We start from the raw sequence: 26,361 nt of genomic DNA on the forward strand, positions 1-26,361 counted from the left end.
GGCCAGCTGGGATTTTGATCTCAGACACCCTGCGTATAGAGTTTTGAACTCTTAACCACTGGACTCTGAATTCATTACAATGGTAATTAAAATGGTATCTCATGTGGGTGAAAAGCAAGATTGCTATTCAAACACTTTATTCCGATCTGTTAGGTTACTACCGATGACATGGCTGGCAGCAATCTTGCTGTTTTTTTCCTAGGGGAAGTGTTTCTATAAAGGCATGGCTGCTTTTCCTTCTTCAGTTTTTTTCTTTTTTTAGTGAGTAATTTTTGTGTGGTACAACTAATTTTATTTCTTTAAAATACAGGCACTTTCACGATGGGCTTTTCGTATACAAACCATATTTTAGACATCTCTTGCTTCCCATCACAGTATCTATTGAAAGATAGGGGGCTTTTTATTTTCTCTCTGACGTTTTTAACCAGAAGTGCTTGCTGGGTCCTGCCAAATAAACGCTCCTTGAGTGTGTTCCTTGTGCGAGCGGTCACACCTGTGGGTCCGAGGAGGCAGCCTAGATTCCTGTGGCGACGTAGGCGAGGAAGGAAGACTTTTCTCGAAGCCACCCAAGCCATGAATCGGCCCTGGCTTCCTGAGCCATAAACAAATGCGAGCTTTGTTCTGCCCGTTGCTCATTTGGTCCCAAGTATGACTCAGGGTTAGGCTGGGTCCTTCAGGCTCCATGCCTTTGGCTGTTGGAAGGAAGTGGGAGGCTTCCAGAGTAGTTCTGGGACCTTTTCAAGCTGAAGAGAGGAGGCTGCCTGCATGATGGGAGAAGAGGTATTTCTTTTTCTTTTTTCTTCTTTTTTTTTTCTTTTAGAGATGGAATAAATTCTCTTAACTTGTATCTTATCTATACTGTTCTGTTAACAAGATTTGTGATGGGTTTGTATTGGTAGGTTACAATGAAGGGGTTACCAGCGGGGACCCCCCACAGAGGGGGGCTGTGGATAGGCTAAGGAGCAACCTATAACGTGGAGGATTATTTTCTCAAGTCAAATGTTGCGCTGGAACTATTTAGCTGTTTTAACCAGCCCCCCACTTTGGTTAATTCGGCCATTAATTTTTACAGATGTTTCCAATTTCTCTGTGTCTTGAGTTTTCATGTGCTCATACTGCAGAGAGTAATTTGGATGGGCAGTTTGCACAAGCAGTAACTGTTACCCCATGTCACTGAGATGTTTAGCAATTACAGATGTTTGTGCAGTAAACAAATCCAGCTTGCTCTTCAGGTTAGCTTAGGAGAGAACACGTCCATGCAGAGCGCGCCAGCTGTGGGGCATTTCACTCTTGGGGGGCATGGACGTTGGAGTTTTCCTTGCGAGTGGAGAAGCTGTGAGTAGTGATTTCTGGGTGCTGTTGAAGTGCTTTTTTATTGAGTTAAAGATATTTGGCTAATTTTGCAGTCCTGGACATTTATATTCGTTTGCTCATATACAGAGTAAAATAGAGACACTAAATTATTTGATTCTCTAAAAGCTTGCTAGTAATAGGTGCTCTGCTTTCTCTCTGTGAGTTGTTCATATTTGTCTACCTAAAAGCAGAAGTCTGTCATTTTCCAAACACAAAATAAAATTCCCTAAATAAACCACAGGGTAAGTAAAGCTTACAATGCGTCATATGTCTTCCACATTCCTGTTTCTTGTTGCAAAAAAAATTTTAAGGGGAGAGTTGATGGTATCTGTAAAATATATCTATGTCTTTTTCTGTTGCCTTTAACTTATAATATTTTCAAATTTTCAAAAAAAGGAAAATAGCATGACAGAAAGGAAACACATTGTTTTAACACATTATTTTAAGAGTAGGAGGACTTCTTGAAAGTTTTTTGAATGGTGTCTGTTGCTTGCCTAGAAGGGAGCAGTTGGCTAAAATAAAGATATATTCCTCTGAAGTGGCTTGAGAGAATTTTCCTATTGAAAGATATCTGAAACTTGCTGATTGTTATTATTGCTGGGTGTCACTGACCTGAGTTCTGAAAAGTAAAACACAGAATTAGGTCCTTATATGCAAAATTCAGATGGTGACTCTTCATTTGGGAAATGAGTGAAGGCTTGATGGAGTGTAACTTGTGAAACGTGGGAGTCTTGGTAATGGCCTCTCTGGCTCCATCAGACTAGGGCCTGGAAATGGGGCAGGAAGGGTGGCCCCTGCAACCCTTAAAGTTAGTGACCTGTAAACTACACGTTGTACTGCTGAGTGCCCCCCAAACCCTTTGCTTGTTTGTTTCTCAAAGTGGAAATAACTCTGTTACTTCTGACTACAGGAGCTCTTTGCAAAAATTATTATAATAATAAAAACTCAAAGTTAAAGAATATGAAGAAATAAATAGAAATTGCCCTTTTCTTAACATCTTTATTGGAGTATAATTGCTTTACAGTGGTGTGTCAGTTTCTGCTGTATAACAAAGTGAATCAGCCATATGTATACATATATCCCCATATCCCCTCCCTCTTGCGTCTCCCTCCCTCCCACCCTCCCTATCCCACCCCTCTAGGTGGTCACAAAGCACCGAGCTGATCTCCCTGTGCTATGCGACTGCTTCCCACTAGCTAGCTATTTTACATTTGGTGGTGTATATATGTCCATGCCACTCTCTCACATTGTCCCAGCTTACCTTTCCCCCTCCCTGTGTCCTCAAGTCCATTCTCTGCATCTGCGTCTTTATTCCTGTCCTGATCCAGGAATAATCGTAGTCAACATTTTCTATGTATCCTTCCAGACTTTTATCTGAGCCTGAATGTGCATGCAGTACACACCTCACTCCTCATACAATAATGAGGTCATGTTCAATGTCACCTGTTTTTAAAACTTAACATATTATGGGTCCCCCTTTTCTGTCAGAGAGGTGTATGATCATTCATTGTCAAGATGCACCACCATTTATTGAACCAATCCCTGTGTGGTAACTATTTATGTTGCTTCCACAATTTTACTATTAAAAACAACATTCTTGGGGCTTCCCTGGTGGCGCAGTGGTTGAGAGTCCGCCTGCCGTTGCAGGGGACGTGGGTTCGTGACCCGGTCTGGGAAGATCCCATATGCCGCAGAGCGGCTGGGCCCGTGAGCCATGGCCGCTGAGCCTGCACGTCCAGAGCCTGTGCTCCGCAACGGGAGAGGTCACGACAGTGAGAGGACCGCGTACCGCAAAAAAAATAAATAAATAAATTCTTATATATACATTATTGTACCTTCCCTGATTATTTCCTCTGGCTGAATTTTCAAATTAGGAGCTTCCAGGTTATAAGCTGACTTAATTCTGGTTGGTTTTGTTTTTAATGAAACTAACCCAAGTATATGATAAAAGATTCCAGCAGAACAAAGCTAAGGCTTTCTCAGTCCCACACTCAGCTTTACTTCCCGGTGGAAATCCCCATAAAAGCTTTCTGTCTACTCTTGTAGAAATATAGAATCTTTTTATTGTGGTAAAATATATATAATATGATACCATTTTATTCCTTTTTCAATGTACAGTTCAGTGGCATTAAATACATTCTCATCGTTATACAGCCATCATCACCATCCATCTCCAAAACTTTTCCGTCTTCCCAAACTGAAACTTTGTACTCATTAAATGCTAACTCCCAGTTCCCCCTCCCCTTAGCAATTACCATTGTACTTTCTGTCTCTCCAAATTTGAATACTCATGAGAGTAGGGTCATAAAATATTTGTCCTTTTGTGGTTTATTTCATTTAGCATAATGTCCTCAAGGCTCATCCATGTTGTGGCATGTGTCACAATTTCCTTCCTTTTAAAGGCTGAATAGCACTCCATTGTATGGATATATCACAATTTTTAAAATCATCCCTCCATTGATAGACATTTAGGTTGTTTCCACCTTTTGACTACTGTGAATAATGCTACGATGAACACTGGCATACCAACACCTGCTTTCAGTTTTTTGGGGTATACCCCCAGGAGTGGAATCACTGGGTCATCTGGTAATTCTCTTTAATTTTGGGGGGAACCGCCACACTGTTTTCCACAGAGGCTGCACCATTTTACATTCCCCCCAGCAATGCACAAGAGTTCCAATTTCTCCACATGCTTGCCAACACTTGAGATTTTCTGTTTTTGGGGGGGGGGGGGTTTAATTAATTAATTATTTATTTATTTGCCTGAGCCAGGTCTTAGTTGCGGCACGTGGGATCTTCGTTGCCGTGTGTGGGTTCTTTAGCTGTGGCATGGGAACTCTTAGTTGTGATGTGGGATCTAGTTCCCTGACCAGGGATCAAACCCGGGACCCCTGCACTGGGAGCATGGAGTCTTAGCCACTGGGCCACCAGGGAAGTCCCTTTTTTCTTTTTTTAATAATAGCCATCCTAATGGGTGTGAAGTGGTGTCTCATTGTGGTTGGAATTGGTGTTTAACGTGTGTTCGTGTTGCCTATCACTAATAGGAAAGGATATTATTCTTCCCATCTTAGAATGAGGAGTTGAGGAAGAGGTCTTCTGTCTGAGAACCCCCATGAACTAGCAGATCAGTTACACGACCCCAAGAGATTGCAAATTGTTTCAAGGAAGGACTAGTTCCCCCTGTTCCTGCAGCTCCTGGAGAAAAGATGAGCGGAGAGCCTTGGTGTTGCTTGGCTTCAGAGGTTTAAGGGTGACAGGACTGCGGCGTCTCACTTAGCCCCTCACAGGTTTATGGAGAACGGATTCAAAACCATTGTTTTGAGAAAAGGTGAATTTCTCTTTTGCGCTATTTTAATTCTAAATGATAGTACTCGTTTCATCTTACGTTGTGGGGAAAGCCAGTTTTATGATTGATTTGCTCTCCTCACTTCTGCTCTGGAATTCCTTGGGGACAGGAAATGAAAGTCCTTCTTTTTGTACATTGTTTGCCAACATGTTCATTTGCTTCAGTTGATGTTCTTCAGTGGGGTGGGCTGAGGTATCTGTACGTATTTCATTGTGGCCCTCTTTTGTTCATGTATTAACAATTATTTCATAATATTTATAATCCTAGAGTTTGCAGATGCTTTTGACTCCTGAAATTTAAGGGTTTAAAATTTTCTGTGTGGCCGTTAAAATCATCATGCTTCAGCACCTAGCTTGTCTTTTTCTCTCAGAGATTCTCACTGGTTGTAAAATGATGTTCTATGCAACTAGAACAATGGGATGGATTAAGTTTAATGCTCTATGAAAGCTGGCAACTTTAAAACAAGCTATCCAGCTTACTTTGCATGGTGATCTGTCTTTGCTTCCGTTGAAAGAATTTAGATCACAGAGATCGTTCAGTTAGTCAGCAACCTGTTTTGTATTTTTCTGTGGCATCTGAGGCCATTTAAAAATTATGACATGACAGCCTTATTCTCAGCTCAGGCTCTTGATGTTGGAGGCCAGATCCTAAATAAATGTATACCCATAAATGCTCTAGAAACACCTGGAAGCATAAGTACAATAACCCCTACCGACACCTCTAATAGAGATTTCTCTCTCTCTCAACTTGGGCTATAAAATGAACAGTTTACAAATTAAGAGTTTTCCAGAATTGCCTTACAAGCCACTTCTTCATCAAAAGGCTATCGTTAAGCCATTTCACAGATGGCCTGTGAGTCAGGAGTGTCACCCCAATTAAACTCATCCTTGAACTTTTAGGAATAAAATAGGCAATGTTTGGAAAATTGAAGGCAGATACTTGGAGTCTCTATCATGCAGAAGCTATATTTCTGTTTTGCTCATTTAAGATGAAGAAGTTAGAAGTGGTAAAGATGGATTTACTGCCTCATTTTCTTTTTCTTCTTTCACTTGCTAAGCATTTTCACCTACCAGCGATTTTAATATGTTTTGCTCCATTTGTTTTGGTAGCATCTGCTCAGTCTGTTCTTTTTATTTTGACTTCTTAGTTGCGTTTCTCATTTTTTCCTTCACTAGAGGCAGCTTTTCTGAAACTTCTTGGGTACCTTTTCTTGACAATTAACAAAACTGATAATAAGAGAAGTAGTGATGTAAAATGTCAAGACTTTAAGATCCTAGAGTTGTCCAGATTCGTCCTCTTGGTACAGTGCTTAGCAGTTACTGCATTGGGAGAGCTGGACACGTTTTCTGTCTTATATGTCTCAATTTTAGATTTAGTTTCTTTTGCTTCAAACCCCAGTATCCCCTCTGCATTCAGGTGTTGTTAGAAGCAGAGAAAGTAGACTTGTTCATAATTTAGAATCCTGTTTTTTCAAGTGACGTGAATACAGATACTGCTATTTTTGACTCAGAAGAGGCTGAAACATTACAAAGCTGGTAACTCTATGCCCATGCGTGAAAGTAATCTGCCTAAGCGATGCATGTCACATTGTCGATTTGCAGTATAGCGGTGAGCAGAGTGTAATTGATGGGTGACCTTACTGTGCTTACAGTCAAGGGTTATAGCATCTCTGACATTTTGGTGTAATTTTTGTATTCATTGCCCAAGAGCTCAAACAACTCCAGGTTTTTCTGGCTAGAGCCTTCAGTCATAGGTCGTTAGGCAGGAGAGGAGAAAAGCAGTCCAGATAAGAGATGACAAAAGGTCTTGAGAAACCAAAAGAGATATAGCCAGGTCAGGAAGGCATCATAGTTTCCAAGTACTAAAAGTGGTTTTATGGGGCCAGAGAGCAGTATGTTCGTGGGTAGCCCAACCCTGACATTAGTCTAGAAATTCTGTGTGAAACGAAGATCTAACATGGGTTGATCGTCTTGTCATGAAACTGAATGACTAGAAAGAGGCAGGGGTACTCTAAGAGGCGATGACAGAGGCAATGAATGAAGATGGTCAAGAAACTAGAACTCAGGTAATTGATCGGGAGTGTGGAACAGTGATGGTCACCGTGGCAAAGAGAGAAGGCTAAACAGAGTTGAGGAGGAGATGAAGAATTATGTTGGGGGTGATGGTTGACCGTTCTCTGGTCCCATTGATGGCTGAAAAAAGGGGAGCCCCCTTTAATTTGAGACATGGTGCCAGCCTGGGAATAAGGGAGAAGTAGCCAGTAGTGAGCACTGATAAATTCTTCCTTGTCCTGTGATGGGAAGGGTGTGGAAATCTTTCCCTGAAAGCCCCTGTAGATGGCCATCTGAAACCCACCTGTCTGAAATAGATTAAGTATAATAACTCAGGAGTAGGGAATGGGTTATAAACTCCAGAAGTACCATCACTGGTCTCTGTCCTCCTTTGTCACCATCTTCCGTGAATCTGTATTGTTTTCCCTGTGCTGAGTCTATAGCGCATCTTTGTGGAAGGCACGAAGAGGAATTGCTGCTCTCAGGAACTCAAACGTGGAGAGCACTGAAATGAACGTTCTCCATTGTAATAGAAAAGGGCAAGGAATTTCTCAGGACCAGAAAATGCATCAATTGGGATATTTTCTGTGCATATTGTCTTCCCCACGCCCCCATAAAAAACCAAAATATGCCTTTAGAAAATAGCATATAACCACAAAAAGTGCCATTTAAGGAAGCACATGATTAAAATAGGTGATTTCGTGATTTTTGTTGTTGTTTTGTTTTGTTTTTTTTGTGGTACGCGGGCCTCTCACTGTTGTGGCCTCCCCCGTTGCGGAGCACAGGCTCCGGACGCGCAGGCTCAGTGGCCATGGCCCACGGGCCCAGCCGCTCCGCGGCATGTGGGATCTTCCCGGACCGGGGCACGAACCCACGTCCGCTGCATCGGCAGGCGGACTCTCAACCACTGCACCACCAGGGAAGCCCGTGTTTTGTTTTTTAAATGAGGGTTTTCTTCCCCTCTATTTTGTGTGGTTTGGAGTCTTTGTATATGTTACAGAGAAAGACAAAGAGAATGGGGGAATATTTCAGTACAGGAAAGAGAGATCATGCCAAGTGAGTAGTGAAAGACATACCATTTGTTCATACGGTGAAGATGTGCTTTGCCTAAAACTCATCAGGCATTGTAAAGATAATTTATAGCCTTAAGAGAACTCTTTTTCCTCCAGACACTTGCTATGAAACTAAAGTTAGAATAAATGAATGAATGAATATAACTGGCAGCCAAGCACAGACTGAACTGAATTTTTGCTCCAACGGACCAGAAGTTATTCTACAAAAAGGTTCCTCTTAAAAGTGCACTTATTCAATCTGTCCATACCCCAAACTTGAATCCCATTAAAAATTTTTTTTTTAATTTTTTTTATTTATTTATTTATTTATGTATGTATGTATGTATGTATGTATGTATGTATGTCTGTGTTGGGTTTTTGTTGCTGTTGCGGGCTTTCTCTTAGTTGCGGTGAGCGAGGGCCACTCCTCGTTGCGGTGCACAGGCTTCTCACTGCGGTGGCTTCTCTTGTTACAGAACACGGGTTTTAGGTGCGTGGGCTTCAGTAGTTGTGACACACGGGCTCAGTAGTTGTGGTGAGTGGGCTCTAGAGCGCAGGCTCAGTAGTTGTGGAGAGCAGGCTTAGTTGCTCTGCGGCATGTGGGATATTCCCGGACCTGGGCTCAAACCCATGTCCCCTACATTGGCAGGCGGATCCTTAACCACTGTGCCACCAGGGAAGCCTTTGAATCCCATTTTAAAAAAAGGAGACGCAAGAGGGAAGAGATATGGGAATATATGTATATGTATAACTGATTCACTTTGTTATAAAGCAGAAACTAGCACACCATTGTAAAGCAATTATACTCCAATAAGATGTTAAAAAAAAAACCCACATCACAAAGGGGATGAGAAAAAAAAATGTCAGGCTTGATTTTTGAAAGTATGTTCACATTAAGTGGGCTCACAATTTGGGGGGCCTGGTTCTCATCACACTTGGTTTTTCTCACATTTGAGAAACTGTAATAAATTTCTTTGGTTTGTGTTTAAACGAGTTTTTGCTTACGAAGAACTAGAGAACTGGTAGAAAACTGAGAACAGTTAAGCTGTGGACCCTGCACAGATAGGTCACACCTCTTAAACCAGTACTTCTTCAAATACTGGGAAATGAGGGCTCCCATAAAAACAGTTACAAAGTAAATTCAACTCTTTTTTCAGTCCCCTTCACATGTATGAATAGGAATTCATGGGTTTAATTAGAAGAGCAGGAAATATATATTTTTGACTTTGAAAACATTTGATAAAATGACTCAATACTTTCTTTGGAACAACATTAATTGAAAATGACTTTATATCATCCACTTAATCACTGAGGATGTGAACTGATGAATAACTGTAAGTAAAGTGTGATGGTAAATGACCGGGGATGCTCTATATATATGGGTGGTATCTTGTGAGTTACCATCATGACTCATTTTACATCTGATGTTCTTAACATCCTTACTAATGACTTGGAAAAGGAAATATAATGACACGCTAATGGAAGCTGCATGTGATTTCTAGTTAGGAGGTGTTGCAAATCAAGTCAGACCTGAAGAAAGGCATTAATAATGTGAAGAGGTGGGCCATCCTTTCCACCTATGTTAGTGTGTGCTATTTTCTTAAAACTTTGCTTGTAAAAGTAATCACTGGTTTGTAGAAACACTGGAAAGTTGAAAAATATAAAAGAAAGTAAAAAGCACTATAATTGAATCACCCCGGGGCCTACACTGTTGACATTGTTTCATATTTACTTTCACTCCTTTTGCCATACATTTTTAACCGGTTGAGATCATACCACATGCATAATTTTTTTTCGCACACATAATTGTGTATTTTTTTCCACTCAGCATTATATATAATTTCCCATGTCATTACAAACTTTCAGTAGGCATTTCTTTAGAAGGCTGTGGAATGTTCCGTTTTGAGGCTCTAGATACCTAGAGGATCTGGGAGATCTGGAATCTGGTGGTTGCATTGACTCCTGTCAACACTACGTTTAAATCTCCAATATTATAGCCGAGAACACGGCACTTTCTTGAAAACGTAAAGGTAAAAATAACGTGGGAAAACCGTTTCGCTTTGTGGGCTGTGTAGCAGTAAGCATTCGTCAAGGTTTGTTGAAGTTAATGTACTACCTATAGGATCCGAACAGAATTCCAGTTGTCCCTTCCTTGCTGGTGTTGAAAGAAGCCTTTAAGAGCAGCGTTTGGCAGGAAGTCTTGGCCCGTTCCAGGTAGAGGCCTGTGAATCCAGCTTTTCACGTCTAAGTGTCTGTCAGTAATTTCCACTAGTGGCTTTAGAAATCTGTATCACGTGAGTTTATGGTCTCATTTGGCCCCGATTCCTGAACCGCCTGGGAGGAGTATCTGGCCGAGCAATTTAGGAGTTTTTCATCCATTGTTGAATGGATGCCAAGCTTTGTAAGAGATGGCGTGGGGTGATTTTCTGTGGTGGTGCGTTTGCTCCTGAGTATCAAAATGCTCAGTAAAAGGCTTTCTGTTCTCTGACAACGGGCCGTTTTCCCCAGACACACGCCTTGTTGTTTTTCCGTCGTTAACAGTAGATAACAGTTTGGACGCGGCCAGAAGCAGTCGGCATGGGCTCCTACTTGAGGGGCTTCTGGAACGGTCTTCCGGCCACTCACTGTTCGGCGCCACCTTAACCGAAGCTTTATTGACCTGAAAGCTCTGTGGGTTGTCGGCTCTGGGCCTTGTCGTTTCTCCTCTTTACTTTGTTTTGTCTGCCTTGCCTCCTGAGCAGCGACTATATGGCGATGGCTCTTGCTTTTCTTCCTTGATCTTTTTTCAGAATTATCACTTTCCTCTGAGCCCGTCTCTGCTGTGCGACTGTCTTGTAAAAGTTGCTTCATGCTCTCCAGTCCCCAAGCAAAGGAGTGACAGTTAACCTGCTGTTTTTAAAAGATGTTATAATTGAAACAGTCATTCTTTGTAACTAGATTCATAAAGAGGCATTATGATGATTGTTTTTATTCGGTAAAATTCAATAACAGTAGTAATGGTTAAGCACTTTATATACATTTTTTCCATTTAATCTTCCAAGCAAAATCTATGAGGTACCTATTATCTCCATTTCAGGCAAGGAAACTGAGGTCTAGAGAGGTTAAGTAACTTGCCCAGGATCACATAGCTGCTAAGTCTGATCTTAGAGGGGAATTCCTACTCAATACTAATTCCCTCTTACCACCAGATGCTGTCGTGAAAGAGGAAACAGGTTGATTTGTTCCATTGTTATATCACTCGTGCCTAGAAAATGCATTGCACACAGTACGTTCCCCATAAATGTAAATGTTTTGGTTGAATGTTGAACTTATTGTTGACTGCAGTAAATTATGAATATTTAGTACCTCTAGTGTGCAAGGCACATCAAAGAATACAGAGATTACCAAGACACTGCCCTTGCCCTCCTGCAGCGTTTAAAGTCCCCGTCAGTGAAACAGACACATACATAAGTAGCCATAATCACAAGGCAGAGGGTGGTGAGTGCTGTTCTCGAGATTCAAAGCAAGTTCGGAGCGGGAGGGGGCGGTGAGAGAGAATTCCAGCAGTTGGCATCTAGGATATTTTTATGGAAGGCACACAATTTGGGTTCACCCCTCATTGTTAAATGTCTTAGTAACTAGTCATTGAAGTACCCTGAGTTCAATTTGATCTCTTTTTGAGAATCTCCATTGTTGGAGCACCTTGGGGTCATCTTTCTAAGTATTCCTCTGGAGGTCTAGAAGATGTAAGTAATGTGTACCTGACCTCTGAGCGTACTTTGGAAGTCCCTGTTTTGCAGAAGTGCGTGATGTAAACTTGTTCTTTCTAATAAAAATAAAATATAAAGATAATATCATTGAGTCTTTAACCTTTGATGCTGTTTTCTCTTCCATTCTTCTATAAAGCTGGGGAGTCCGGATGATTCAAAAAAGGAATAAGTGTTATTCTTTGGGAGTCTGTGGAACAGTTGATGAAAGTAAAGAATGAGTCATACAGGATTAAAGCCAGAGCTCTTTAGCATCAGCCAGATTTAGAGATTGTCTTTATGGGATCAGTAGGTTATCTTTCCTAGAAGTGTAAGGAGTGTTTCCCAGTAAGACTGAGGTGAGTTTCTGGACAAAGATGGGTTTGTTCTCTAACTCACCTCATTACATGCTGTCTGCACCCCCTGATTATTTTGTGTTGAATATTAAATAGCAGGATATCAGAGCCTCGTGAGCAATTTTTTGCCATTTTAGTCAATATTCCTACATAAAGAGAGGCTTGTAGGGAAAGAGGAGTATACCCTAAGCCTTTTTAAAAATTGTGGTAAGATATACATAACATAAAATTTACCATTTTAACCATTGTTCAGTGTACAATTCAGTGACATTAAATACGCTCACGTTGTTACGCAACCATCACCACCATCTGTCTCTAGAACTCCTCTCATCTTGTAAAACGGGAACTCTGTACCCAACAACTTCCCATTCCTCCTGCCCCAGCCCCTGACAGTCACTATTCTCCTTTGTGTCTCTGTGATTTCTACTACTCTGGGTGTCTCATATGGGAGGAATCATATAGTATTGCCCTTTTGTGACTGACTTATTTCACTTAGTGTAATGTCCTCAGGGTTCATCCATGCTATATACCATGTGTCCGAATTTCCTTCTTTTTTAAGGCTGGATAATAGTCCATTGTATGCCCTAGCCTTTTAAGTAGCAATTTTACTTGAAAACCAAGCAACAAAGCATTGCTCCAAGTATCACCTCTTTTCAAACAGTTTGAAACTGTTTCATTTCCTTTCCTTACTCTGAAGGAGAGAAAAGCTTCTCTGGAAATTTCTTTTGGGGAAAAGAAATTTCCCATTTTTGTCTCTAGCTTAAGACATTTTTGGAGACATATTTGACTAAACTGTTTACTTGAAATTTGTCAGATTAGAAAGATGCTTTTTCGTACATGTCCAGAGCTTCTTATGTGCCTCTGTTTTAAAAAAATGTTTTTGTTTTCAAATGGTAGATTGATTAGTGTTTTAACAGTAAGGTAACTGTTCAACACTATCACAGGCCTACTATTTTGTCACTAATGTCACCACACCAGCATCAGCGACCTGAGAAACACATCCACTGTGATTCTTGTCATTAGGATAGATTTTCCATGATGCTTCCCTGAGCCTGTTGAGCTCTTTTGCGTCTCTGGTCAGGGTCTGAACTTAATGTTCTTTGTACACCATTGGCACTCAATACCTCTGTAGAATACATATATGTTGACTCAAGAACATAACAGAGTTTGGGTATTTTTCCATCTATATTCACACCAATTCACAGTCACTGATTTATCCCTGTCGTGATTGTGGAATATGGACAGGTTGGCAGTCTGCGTGTTTCTCCAGCCTCTCTTCCGCATCCTTAGTTTCACTGCCTCAGTTGGATCATTGCATCAACCTCCTAATTAATTATCTCCTTGACTTTCACATGCCCTTTCCTTTCTTCTTCATTCCTCCCAATGCCACCGGATCATTGGTCTTAAAGTCACATGTGATCATGCCACACCTCTGCTAACTACCAGTTGCCTTTAAGATAAAGCACAAACGGTAACATTGGCTTCCATTTACCTTGCTGGCCTCCTGGCCCGAGCAGCTCTTCCTCCTTTCACCCCACCTACAGGATCCCCCCTTCCATTGTCCCCGTTCTGTGCTGCGAAGCCCCCATTCCCTGCTTACATTCTCACCTTCACTCCTGCTTTTCTTTAGCTCGAATACTCTCTCTACCATTTTCTACCTGGCAAATTCCTACTAATTCTTCAGAAGTTAACTCAAGCTGCATCATTGCTGTGAGGCTTATTTCCCCATGTAGACTTGTTAATGGCTCCTTTTCTCTTTTCTATGCACACTTTTATTGTAGTGTTTATCCCTTGGACTGTGATGCTTTGTTAATTAATCTGTCTCCACAGCTAGATTTTGAACTTATTTGAGATCCAGGACTCCGCCCATCTCATCTTTGTATATGCAACTTCCAGCATAGATCATGGCTCATGGTAGTTCTAGAAAAGAATGCTGAATAAATGAATGAGTGAGTGAGTGAGTGAGTGAGTGAAAGAAAGGAAGGAAGGAAGGAAGGAAGGAAGGAAGGAAGGAAGGAAGGGAAGGGAAGAAGGAAGGGAGGGAGGGACGGAGGAAGAGTGGTTGAGGCAAGCCTTCACTTTAAATGCAGAAAGGAAAACTGAATAAACGTGGTTTTGCCCTCAAGTATCTCATACACAGAAAAATGTCATGATCAAATGTGGGCTGCATGTCAGTAGAAAACATTTAGCTAGCTGGACTTTAGTTGCCCCTTAAAGGTGAGACAGGATTCAAATATACTGCAGGAGAAGGTACCATCCCAGGTAAGGGGGATAGCCTGGACTGTGTTGGGACTGAGTAACTCAAAATATTGTAGAGCTGGAAAGGATCTTTGTATGTTAATTGAATTCATACCACTACTTTATTAGAAAATTAGGACTTGGTCCGTGTATGTACAGTCAGTTTCATGTTAAAGCACTGGATGAACAGAACTCAAACTGGCCCCGTGATATTCCCTGCTCCCATACCATCCTTCTCTCTTTCTTACCCACGCTCTTCTTAAATTCTCCAAATGCATCTAAAAGGAAAGCATTATTAATCAAAAGATAAAACTAATCCTCTGGTAGAAGAAAGGCTTGAGATTTCCTTTTATCTGTCATAATAGCAGAAAATAGCCTTTTGAAAGCGTACTGGCGAACTGTGTTTTGCCGAAGTACTATATGAAATGGAAATTTACTCTAGCTTGTTTATCCTCTGTGAATAAGATGATCCGACAACAAAATAGCATGCAGGCTCCTCTCTTGGGAACAGTGGGGGAAAATAGAAACAGCATTTTCATATACTGTCAGATGTTTGGAGAGCTGCCTCCTATGATTTTAATGTGGTCTGAATGTACATCCTCCACCTCATTGAGCACTTAAGTAGGTTTTGACTCCTCCTTCAGCACTGCATTTCCCCAGCACAAGCGGAAGCCCCTACTACACCTTCAAAAAGTTATTTTGCTTTGACAGAGAAAATCCTATTCCTCCTGTGAGTGCATGTGTTGGATGGTTCTTTCCAGCTTTCTAGGACATGGTCTCCTGAGGTATTCAAAAAGCAAACAAATAAACCAAATGATCAGATCCTGGCAGAAGTTAAAGTGCATGGTAAATTCTAGAAATTGGCTCAAATTCTTAGGTACATCTTTCTACTGAGGCACATGTGTCAGAGAGAGAGAGTGTGCATGTGTGTTTAATATACAAATATAAAACAGACTTCATATATACATGTTCAGTAAAATGATAGATACTGAAGTATCTATTGGACAGATAGAAAGAGTAAACCCTAGAAGATCTAATGGAAGCATCTAAGATGGAAATAGGTGTCTTATAGTCAAAGTTGGCTACTCATCTTAAGAGCACAAGAGAAAGATGCCAGCCATTGAGAGAGCTGCCAAGTTGCAGCTATCAGAAGTAAACCCTCGAATGTCTTCAGGGCTTTGGGAATTACATGAATAGCCATTGAGAAGCAGTATATATTCTGAGTGTTTTGAAATAGATATGGTAAGGGGTGGTGGTGGAGGGTGATTAAAAGTTGCGTCTACAGGAGAGCTAATGAAGTGGCTTGAATTGGAGAATAGGATCCTCGTCTAGAAAACTGTGGAAATAGTTCCTGTGTTAGTTACAAAGCCCACAGGCTGGGGTCAAAGAGGAGGGGATGAAACTGAAAGCAGGGACTGGGTGGTGGGTTTGATATGGGAAGGTGCAGTAAGAGAGTAGTCAAGGGTGGGTTCCACGTTGTGAGTCTAGGAGCCAGAGAGGACGAGCCAAGAGAATTTAGGAAGCAGAAGTGGTGACCTTCACCCACCTCTTCTGAGGACTGCTCGTTCTCGTGATGTGTCCATAGGTATCATAAGAAGTAGGACTTCTGTGTGCGGATAAGTTTAGAAAACAATGAGAAAATGTTAAGGATAAAATTAATCTGTAACTGCAGGACTTCTCAGAGCCTTTAATATGCTATTATGCAAGGATTAGACCAAGCATCCTGTGTTTCCCAAATTTACCAGATTGTGGCATTAGGTGTTTCGGTATTTAGTTGGTTGGTTGGTGGAACATCTTGGGAGTGTGTGTGTGTGTGTGTGTGTGTGTGTGTGTGTGTGTGTGTGTACACACATACCTGGATGATAATATACCCTCCAAGTGAGGGCCCTTTGATCATAATAGGAACCTGAGAAAATGTGAGGGAGCAGGCTACGAAGAGTATTTGGACATCATAGGCAGACAAAAGTCCACCAGAAACATGGCTGAGATTGGATTCTTCTTTATGGCAACCAATAATTAATCGGAGGTCGGGGTCATGTGCATGAGAACAGGGGAGTAAGGCAGGGGCCATAGAGATCTAGGAAGACATCCTGGACAATGTGCTGTCACCAGAGATCAGCCTGGAAGAGCTGATACATGACAGTGACAAACAGTGGGGCTCCAAGAGGAGTCTGGTTTGTCAAGGAGGACAGCTCCCTTCATTTACATGTTGTGATGTGGTAGGATGCTCATGGTAGGGCAAAGGGTGAGGGGATGGTGCCCCCAAATTCCTGGCTCCACTCAACAAACACTTCCTAACCCTTCACTTTGTGGAGATAAGAGAATAATTAACATTTAGGTCCCTCCCTCAAGGAGTGCACCGTTTCTGAAGAGAAGGGAGGAGAAAAGCCGTTAAACTTCTAAGTGGAATACAGCTAACAAATACTTCTAAAGCAGCTGTGAATCTGACAAGGTCTTTAACTCTGGTTGGGCAAGGAGGTTTAATGTAACTTGAATTATCACTAACATTTCAAGACAACCAGGGAAATAAACATTATATGAATAACTGTAAGTCTTAAGCCCAACTTAATAATCAGAAGACAGCTTTTTACATTTTAGCTTTTCTTATAGCCAAGTTTAGAGGAGACTTACTTATATGAAGCCTGCCCCTTTGGAGACGTCAGAATTAACACAGTGGTATGTGAGGTATTGCAGAGGTAATACCTCTGTCCGTAGAATGGAGCTCCAAATATATTTTTTCTTTCACTGGACCATGCATTTGATTTTTAGAATTTGGAGTTGTATTTTACTCTGACATATCTTCTGTCGATAGCAAGTCGTTTAGGCTGGGCCAACCAAAGGCGGGTGAATTGACAATTGCTAATGTAAATTTCCCAGCGAGTAGAAAAGCCTTCCTTTAGAAGTGCGCAGGCACTCCATTGTATGGACACTCTTTTGTACTAGTTCTCTTCTGGCTCAGACAGGAGCTGGCTACATAAGGGGCTTCTGCCCTGCTCGTACCGCTCCCTGCTGAGCACCAAGCAGACTTCTCCTAATACCATCAGTCATAGATGTTCATGAAAGGAGCATGTAAGGATAAATATAAAAAGTTGACAGTGAGTTTTAATAGCAGTTTGTATAGCTCTCTGATTTGTGGTGGAAAAGGAAAGCTGAAAGGTTGTGGATATGGTCATATACAGTTACTGTTTTGTTTCTCTTCTCATCGCTCTCTCCCGTAGCCTGTATCTCTCTGTTTCCTGTATATTGACTGGGATTTGGGATAACCATGCTGAATGGCTGGGCACCCCTCAAAACACCACTCTGGGGCTTCCCTGGTGGCGCAGTGGTTGAGAGTCCGCCTGCCGATGCAGGGGACACGGGTTCATACCCCGGTCTGGGAGGATCCCACATGCCGCGGAGCGGCTGGGCCCGTGAGCCATGGCCGCTGAGCCTGCGCGTCCAGAGCCTGTGCTCCGCAACGGGAGAGGCCGCAACAGTGAGAGGCCCGCGTACCGCAAAAAAAAAAAAAAAACACCACTCTGGAGAACCCAGCAAATTGCTGTTTCAGTGTGTGCAGTGATGTTCAGCGTCCTCTTGCCTTTCCATCTGCTTCGCTGTCTCACATCGAACGGGTATTTAACAAAGCTGTACTGAACAGAAAAGGAAGGTACTGTCAGATACCAAATGTAGTCAAAGTCGTGCCTCGTGCCTTCAAAGAGCCGTCCTTTATCTTGTATTTTACCAGCTTTTTGAAAAGTCATGTCTTGTGTTTGGCTTTGTGTAAGCACTCGAGTGATGTTTCCGTATAGCTTCTCAGAAGATCATCCTCTTCTAGAATAGGCATCAGAAAGCCTGGTCTACCAACAGGGGGGCTTCACCAACTGCTAGGATGCAAGGAGCTCTCTCACTCCTCCCCCTACGCAGCAAACCTGGTTGCCTTTGTGATTTCAGAGTTTTCTGTAGTATTATTGGAGAAGAGACTTTCAGAGATAGGACGTAAACTTTGTTCTCCTTAGCATTGTCCTATGACTGGAAACTTTTTTACACTCAAAGGAGCTTGCATCTGAATTAGAATAAAGTCAGAGGAGTGATTTTGCACTTGGTTTGAGCAGGATCCTGGTCTCACACTCCAGCAGTTGCGAAGAGAAACAGATATATTAGTCATTAGGGAACTGGATTCCACTGGAGTCCAATCCAGTGATTGTCTTTCCTACAAGCATTAGTTTCTTCATTTTGGCACAGAAAAGAAAAGAAATGACTAGCTCTACTAACTGAAATCATATGTGTGTTATCTGTCCTGAGGCTGTGTTATCAGATCTTACAGAGCTAGGAGTATATATGATGCCCCTACTGTACACAAAACCCCCCAAAACTTTACTTAGTACTTTTGTCAAGAGAGCTAACAGCAGAGGGACTTCTGGTATTACATATTCAAAGGGAAGAACTTTTTGAATTATTAATTTTTAAAAATCAGGTTTTAAATGGAGATTAGGGTGTGACAGGAGAGACAAAAATTGACACCAACTTGGTGATTACTGTGTGTTGAAGTGGGTTGATAGTAATAGTCTGTAGAGCTTTCAGCTCCATAGATTTCATACATACATTTCATACATTTCAGGTCCATATGTACATGCACTCCCAGATCAAGCAGCAGCCTCTGAGTTGGGGGGCAATCAGAGCAGAGTATCGCGGATGTGGGTCCTAGGAAGTCTTTAGCCACAGCATGGAGTAGAAGAGGACATGTTGGGCTGAGCTATGGAGCAGAGCCCAAGAGTCCCTCCATCGAAGGCATGTGGTAAAATGGGCCTGTTTGCAGATCTCTTAGGAGCTGAAAGAGCTGTGTCCTGAGCAGGATCAACACAGCCCCTAAGTGTGTGGCTCGTGCTTGTCCTGGATAACACCTTCTTTGTGACACCCAGGAAGGCAGGAACTCTGAGCTCTGCCAAGGAAGCCACAAGTGGAGATCCCGAATGCTCTTCCATAGCCTCTGCAAGCCTAGCATCCTTCTTTACTGCCTGCAAGGTGGATGAGAGATGCATGGATGTGATTCCCCAATTTGTCCGTCCACGCAGGCCTGCACTGTGGCTGACCTTCAGCTATGTGGGACCTGTGTGTGTACTGGAACTTGGCATTGCTCTCATGATGAATGCCCTTTAAAAGCTGGGGTTTCTGTTCACATTTAGCCCAATGGATCAAACATGTTTTCAGAGGTACAGGAAGCTGGAAGCCTGGTGAGAACGCAGTAATTCACTACCTTTGTCTTTGTTCTTATATTTAGAGGAAGGGCAAGGGATAGAGCTTCTCAAATGGGGTGTTTGGAAAGGGGTGGGGTGTTTGGGGTGGATGCAGTGAACAAGGAGCACTACAGGCTGTTAGTGAGCAGGAGAAAGTGTTGCTAACTGTCCTTTAGTGTGTGAGAGTCTTCTCCAGTGAAGAAATGTCCCTCCCCAAATGCCAGTAAAGGGGAGCGCCACAGAGGAGCCGCAGGGCTTGGCTGTCCCTGAAGGTCGACCCCGTCATGGGGATCTGCCCACTTGGCCTTCACGGTAGTCTGAGCCCAGAGAGGCTAGATACAGTCTTCCACTTTTGGTTCAAAGCGGTCTTACCATCCATTCATCCATCTGTCCATCCATCCATCCATGCATTCATCCTTTCAGTACTCCTTTGGTGAAGGGTCTCATGGCCACCTCTGCCCCCCTCCTCCCTCAGTGATATTGTCACATTGTCTGCTCTACTAAACTTCATTGCCTCTCTGAACCAACTCATTCAGTAGCAATGACAAGTTCTTATGCCAGTGAGAATAGAGAAGGGGGAAGGCATTTAGTGGAAGGAGGTAGAGAAGAGAGGAAGAAGAGTGAAAAAGATGTTTTATAATTTGTCCAGGTATGAGAACAGGCGCCCGAGTTGTTAATCCCAGAAAAGGGATTTGGTTAATGCTAATGGAATCCCTCCTACATCTAGGTTGGTGGTTCTCAAACTTGAACGTACACCAGAATCCCCTGGAGGGTGTGTTCAGACAGAAGCTGCTGGGCACCATCCCCAGACTTTCCGATTGAGAGAGGCTGGGGCGGGGCCTGGGAATTTGACTTCCTAACAAAGTTCCCAGGTGAGGCTAGTGCCGCAGGTCTGGGAACCATACTTCTCCAGGTCTGGGAACCATACTTCTCTAGGTCTGGGTCCTAGAGAAGAGAGAGACACCTGAACAGCTCTCATCTCTGGGACACCTGGAAGACCAGGCTGAGAAGGGAGGAACTGGCCTTACTCTAGACCTTCCTCAAGGCCCATGAGGAAGAAGGAAGGAGTTAAGGTCTAGCATCCCCAGAAGAAGAGTGCAATATCAGCTTCACCCCCACCCCCCGATGCTGGGATCCACGCAGAGACCAGTGCGCTGTGTTTTCTCAAATAGCAAGAAAAAAAATAATAGAGTAAGCTTTGCTTTCTTATGTCTTTCTGCTCAGAAGTAAGTATATTTAGTTGGTGGCCTTTCTTGATGTCTGTTAGCTTGGACGCACTGGTAAACCAGGACATCAGAGATGGAGGGCAACACTTCCTTTTGTTACCAAGTAAGGGGGTGTCGTAACAATATACAACCTGTGAAAGTTTCTCTAAAGGAAGGCATCTGGCTTAAGGCCCAAACCATCGGATGTCTGGTTTCTTTTTCAGGAATGGAAGCAAAGTCAGGATTGGACATAGTTCTTACCGCTGTATTTTCCTCTCTCTACTGTCAGCAATAACTAAAGGATGAATCACTTTTGTTTTCTTCTTCCTAATGTGTTAACAGCAGCGATGGTTTATTCTGGTCCACAAAAGGGGAAAACAAAGAGAGTGATGGAGATGCTGTTGGAAGTGTGAGCAGGAATGCGAATGACACTGAGTGCATCTGTTTTTACTGTCAATTCCTGATTTTTCAAGATGATTCTAAGAACAGTTTTTCATCAAATGTGACCTTATGGCCAAATAACAACAAGCTTTTTTCCTCCTTGATGTTTCCTCGGAATCACAGTGTTATTAGCTTGAGTATTTAGTGGCGGTTGAGGAACGGCATAGTATCTTGGGTTTCATTTTTTATCCAACATAGAAAGCCCTGCAGCACTAAATAAAAATGTCACCGTGGAAAATGTAAAGGCTTTCTGTCACAAATGTTTTTAAAAATTCACTAAGGGCTGAGGATTAGATTTATCTTACACTCTTTCTGTGATTTATTCATATTTAATGTTAGTTTCAACATTTGAAGCATGAAGAACTTCTTCAAATTAAAAACTGTGGTGAATCAGTCGTATTAGAAGAAAAATTCCACCGTGCCAGTATGTCAGTTACGCAGTTCATTCCCCTTCATGTGTTCAAGGAGGAGATATGTTTGGTTTTCCCAGTGGCCGAAATTCTCACTGGGGAAACTCCTCATTGTTGGGGAGATTCACGCAGCTGCTTGGTTCTGAGAGCTGTTTCCCTGGTATCAGTCGACGTTTTCCTCGGACGTTAATCACCATCACACAAACGTGATGTCCAAGGACAGGTGGGGGGACAGACCTCACCTTTGGAACCATCATTTTGCTGCTCGTCTCGTTTTTCATTTTTGTTGCTTTGAGCCGCTGAGTTGCCTGTGTTTGGGGGAATATCTTTAGTTAGAGACAATATCCAGTCTTTTCTGTGGATGGTTCATAAATAATGGATGATAATAGAATTAGTTCTGAATGAAAGGAAGAAAATGAACTCAAAACAGACTCTTTTTTTGTTTTTAACTACTAAATAGCTGCCTCGGGTCTGCAGCATTGGCCTTTTTCAAAGCCCTGGAGGGTTGAAAGGCTGGTGGGAAGGAAGGGAGCTGCTGGCCCTGCTTGTTCCACCTTTGGAGCTAGTTGGCTTTTAGATGGCTAGAAGGAAACATGACTAGGCACAGTTGCCCTGGACACTCTGACTTCTGCCTGTCCTTCAACCTGCCCATCATCTGTCTGTCGTGGCCTTCTATCCTTCCATCCCTTCCTTCTTTCTGTCTTTTTGTGCCTTCCCTCTTCCTGCCCTTCCTTCCAAGCTGCAGACACTTTGAACACCTCCTCTGGGCCATAGATTGAGTCAGCTTCTCATAAACTGAGGGGAAATGTCCCTGTTTTCTCTGCTGAAAGTAATCAACCTTCTAATAAGAACCAAGGAAGAGGGCTTCCCTGGTGGCGCAGTGGTTGAGAGTCCGCCTGCCGATGCAGGGGACATGGGTTCTTGCCGCGGTCCGGGAAGATCCCACATGCCACGGAGCTGCTGGGCCCGTAAGCCATGGCCGCTGAGCCTGCGCGTCCAGAGCCTGTGCTCCGCGACGGGAGAGGCCACTACGGTGAGAGGCCCACGTACTGCCAAAAAAAAAAAAAAGAACCAAGGAAGAATGGGAATAAGAGATATGGAGTGCCTACAAGGATAAAGCCTTTTTAACTTGGTTTTCCCACCTATCTGTCACTGAGGTCCAGGCCTAATGGAAGAATGGCAGCCAATACAGAGAGCAATACCAAAACTTAAGTATGAGGCTTTTAGGACCAGTTGTGAGCATTTCGTCATCATGATCTTGATCTTTTTTATTCCTTTGCTTGATGGAGAGAATCATATTGATGAGTAAAGATCATCTTTTTTCCCCTCAGACTATTGGCAAGAAGTTACCTCCGACTGCAGCAACTCCAGACTCGTCAAAAACAGAAATGGACAGCAGGACAAAGGGTGAGTTTCCTTGTGTATCTGTTTTATGTTTGAAAGCAGTGAAGGATTTTATAATCATTGAAACGCTTTTGAAAAATCCTTACATAATCTTAATGGCTTTTTTAAAGCACATGGGGAAAAAGTGCACACAAATGTGTTTCATTAGGCTCTACCAGTAGGATGGGCACAAGTTCCTCGATGGAACAAGATGCTTTTTTTAAAAAATAAATTTATTTGTTTATTTATTTATTTGTGGCTGCGTTGCTGCGCGTGGGCTTTCTTTAGTTGCGGCGAGCGGGGGCTACTCTTCATTGCGGTGCGCGGGCTTCTCATTGCAGTGGCTTCTCTTGTTGTGGAGCACGGGCTCTATGTGCACAGGCTTCAGTAGTTGTGGCTCACGGGCTCTAGAGCGCAGGCTCAGTAGTTGTGGCGCATGGGCTTCGTTGCTCCATGGCATGTGGGATTTTCCCAGTCCAGGGCTCGAACCCGTGTCTCCTACATTGGCAGGTGGGTTCTTAACCACTGCACCACCAAGGAGGTCCAGGATGCTTTCTTGCCATTTGTTTCTCACCCACGTTGCAGAGCCAGGGCTTATCTGTGTATACCCAGAGCAGTTTGCATAGTTCACGAGGCAGGAGGATTCTAGACGATGGCAACTCAAGCAGTTTAGGGATTCATAGGCCTTCAAATCAAAGAGGCTTTATCTTTTAGCCTAACCACTCAACAGACACTCCCAAATGATGACTTTCCTGCTACTCTCCTCAGCACATCTCTACTTGAATTCCTATAGTTACAAATGTCTTTCTTCTGTTGAGCCGGATATGCTCTTCCTGTAATTTTTACCCATGGGTTCTAGTCTCTGGGTCTATATTGATATTAGCCCATTGTTCTCCTAATAGTCCTTTAAGTATTTGAGGACAGTTGTCTCCCCCAAAGCTTCCCACAGGTCAGTATTCCCCATTCGAGAGTAGCCAGATAATACAGAATGCCCACTTACATTTGAATTTCAGATAAACAATGAATAATTTTTTTTTGTTTTTAGTATGTCCCATACAATATTGGCTGTTTATCTGAAATTCAGATGTAACGGGGCATCCTGTGTTTGTATTTGCTAAATCTGGCAACTCTCCAATTCCTTTAGTCATTCTTCCAATAATTGGAACGTTCTGAACATGCTCTAGTCATAAATAAGTGCTTCAGTTCCTTCTAGGGATTTTAACCTTTTTTTTTCCAGCTTCAGATTTCCTTGTGAGGATAATGTGGACAGACTACTAATCTAGTTTGGAAAGCCAAAGGTTGAGAGAAGATATATTGTACATATGTAATTATGACCAATATAAGAGCAAGCATAGATTTATTCTTTTTGTTGCAGAAAAATATACCAGGAACTCCTTTTGCAGTGCAAAACAGGTAGTTTTGAGAGCAAATAAGGGATACTGCCTTAGGCATTAAAAAATGAATTTATGGGACTTGCCAAGCCCAAAATGGTGGTTTAGATAAATACGTTCATGGATGTTACAGATGCAGCCGCCAGAGCTCTGTCTTAATGTTTCAGGTTCGGATGAGGTTTGCATGCCTTCAGTCTGTTAATGGTACAGTCAGACTGTGGCTAACGGGGGGAAGCGCACTAGTCTAAGGCTCTGATCCAGCAGTTCTCAAACTCGAGTGTGTCCCAGAATCACCTGGGGAGCTGGGCCTCACCTCCAGAATTTCGGAGTCAGCAGGTCTGGGGTGGGGCCTGAAATTTTGCTTTGCTAACAAATTCCCAGGTGCTTTGGTGCTCCTGGTCGAGGGCCCACCCTTCAGGAAGGGTTCTGAGCTTCTAGATGTTCCCAAAGCCAAACTGGCCCCGCAGTTATTCACGCGGGTTGTAGGTTTTGCATGCTTAAACCTACCTTTAGACAGTAAAACCTTCAAGATTCTTGAAGCGGCCTGAAATTTTTTTTTCAAGAATTCACAGTTAAACCACTTCTGATAACATTTCCTGTTGTTGGACAGTAGCCTATCCTTGCTTCCATTGAACTACTCATTTTGTAGTTCTGGCTGTTGACAGGTTTATAAATGATCCAGGTTATTAGGCAAGTTTGCTGGGATGGGTGGAGTGGGGGGTGGGCGGGAGAAGGGAAAGACACATCAAACCTCCAAGGTAACTGGAATGGAGTCCCTGGGACAGGCTGTCCTCGTGACATGTGACAACCAGTGGCCTTCACCAACCTCACTCTTGTTTGCGGAAATAATAATCTGAGAAACAGAGAAATTTTTTTAATGGAAAAGAGTTTCAAGAGAAGTGAAAGAGAAATTCCCTATAGATTGTTCCTCTCTCTGCAGAGTAAATAGTACCTTGGGTGACCGGTGAGCTGCTTTTGGGGGAAACTAAGCAGGGGGTACCTGAGTGTCACTTGTAAGGTTGTGGCACAAAACAGGACAGTCTGCAGGGCATGCTTAGGTGACTAATCAATCCTCTGGCCTCAAGAACTGACCTTAGGATAAGCGCACATCCGTGATATATTTTTTTAACCCTCTGTAATGTCTGCAGGCAGGAGACTCAAGTCTTTTTTGGCAGGATTAGGTGGTGTGGATGGAAGGTGTTTTAGAGCAGAGCTGGCCAGTAGAAATACTATGTGAACCACATACAAGATTTTACACTTTCTGGTAGCCAGAAAAGAAACAGGTTTAAAAAAAAAAAAGGAAACAGGTGAACTTAATTTAAATATATTTTATTTAACTCAGTATATCGAAAATATTATCCCTTCAACATGTAACCCATATAAAATTATTAAATGAGATATTTTCATTCTCTTTTCATATGAGTCTTCACAACTCAGCGTGTATTTTCCACATATGCCACATCTCAACTTGGCCTCGCCACATTTTGAGTGCCCAATAGCCCCATGTGCCTAGGGGGCCACCATATTGGACAGCATAGTTTGAAAGTAATTCTGGGATCTAAGATGGGCTTCCTGGGCCTGGATTTTAACACAGTTCATCATGCTCAGCTCCCTTGAGCATGTGGGAGGATCCTGAGTCTAGCCCAAGCCTTTTTCACTCCTACAAGTATCTATTAACTGCGTCCATCTCTAGATGCATCACAGAGTGGGGATGAGTTGTTAATAAAGAGAGGTTTTACAGGGCTGGGTGGTGTGTTTTGGCTAAGAGTTAGGAAGCACAGATTCCAGGACTAGCTCTCTTATTAGCTAGCTGTGTGACCTCGGGCAAATAATTTTATTTCTCTGGCCTTGTGCTCTTCGTGGTCTGCCTTGTCTGTGAAGTCAGAGGGTTGTACTAGAGTGAAGCCCTCAGGTTTCTCCCAGCATCTTCACTCTCTGATTTAATTCCGAAAGCTTTACAATTCAGAGTGAAAGCTTTCTGCATTCAAAGAATTGAACAGCCGATGGGAGAGACAAAAGGAAGATGCGAACGACTGAGTTAGGAATATGAGAAGATGTCATTTGGCAAAGATGCCATGGATATAAATATGTGTGTAAGCGGGTGGTAGGTCGGGAAGAATTATCACTGTCAGTGAAGACTTGAGAGATATTTATTGACAGATGTGTTTTCGTGGACCCGGAGTAAGAATTGCTGCAG

At 42.7% G+C, this 26,361-nt stretch overlaps 1 protein-coding gene across 10 annotated transcripts in view; it reads left to right on the forward strand.

Annotated features, from left to right (window-relative positions):
- Window positions 1–26,361, forward strand: part of SH3KBP1 (SH3 domain containing kinase binding protein 1) — a 344,807-nt gene that overhangs the window by 216,213 nt on the left and 102,233 nt on the right. For all 10 annotated transcript variants that reach the window (XM_060002844.1, XM_060002847.1, XM_060002846.1 and 7 more), the window contains one exon: window positions 22,722–22,797. In XM_060002844.1, coding sequence (XP_059858827.1) covers window positions 22,722–22,797 — 76 coding nt within the window. The remainder of the gene's footprint in view (window positions 1–22,721; window positions 22,798–26,361) is intronic.

The sequence above is a fragment of the Delphinus delphis genome, chromosome X (genome assembly GCF_949987515.2).
Source record: "Delphinus delphis chromosome X, mDelDel1.2, whole genome shotgun sequence".
Taxonomy (NCBI): domain Eukaryota; kingdom Metazoa; phylum Chordata; class Mammalia; order Artiodactyla; family Delphinidae; genus Delphinus; species Delphinus delphis.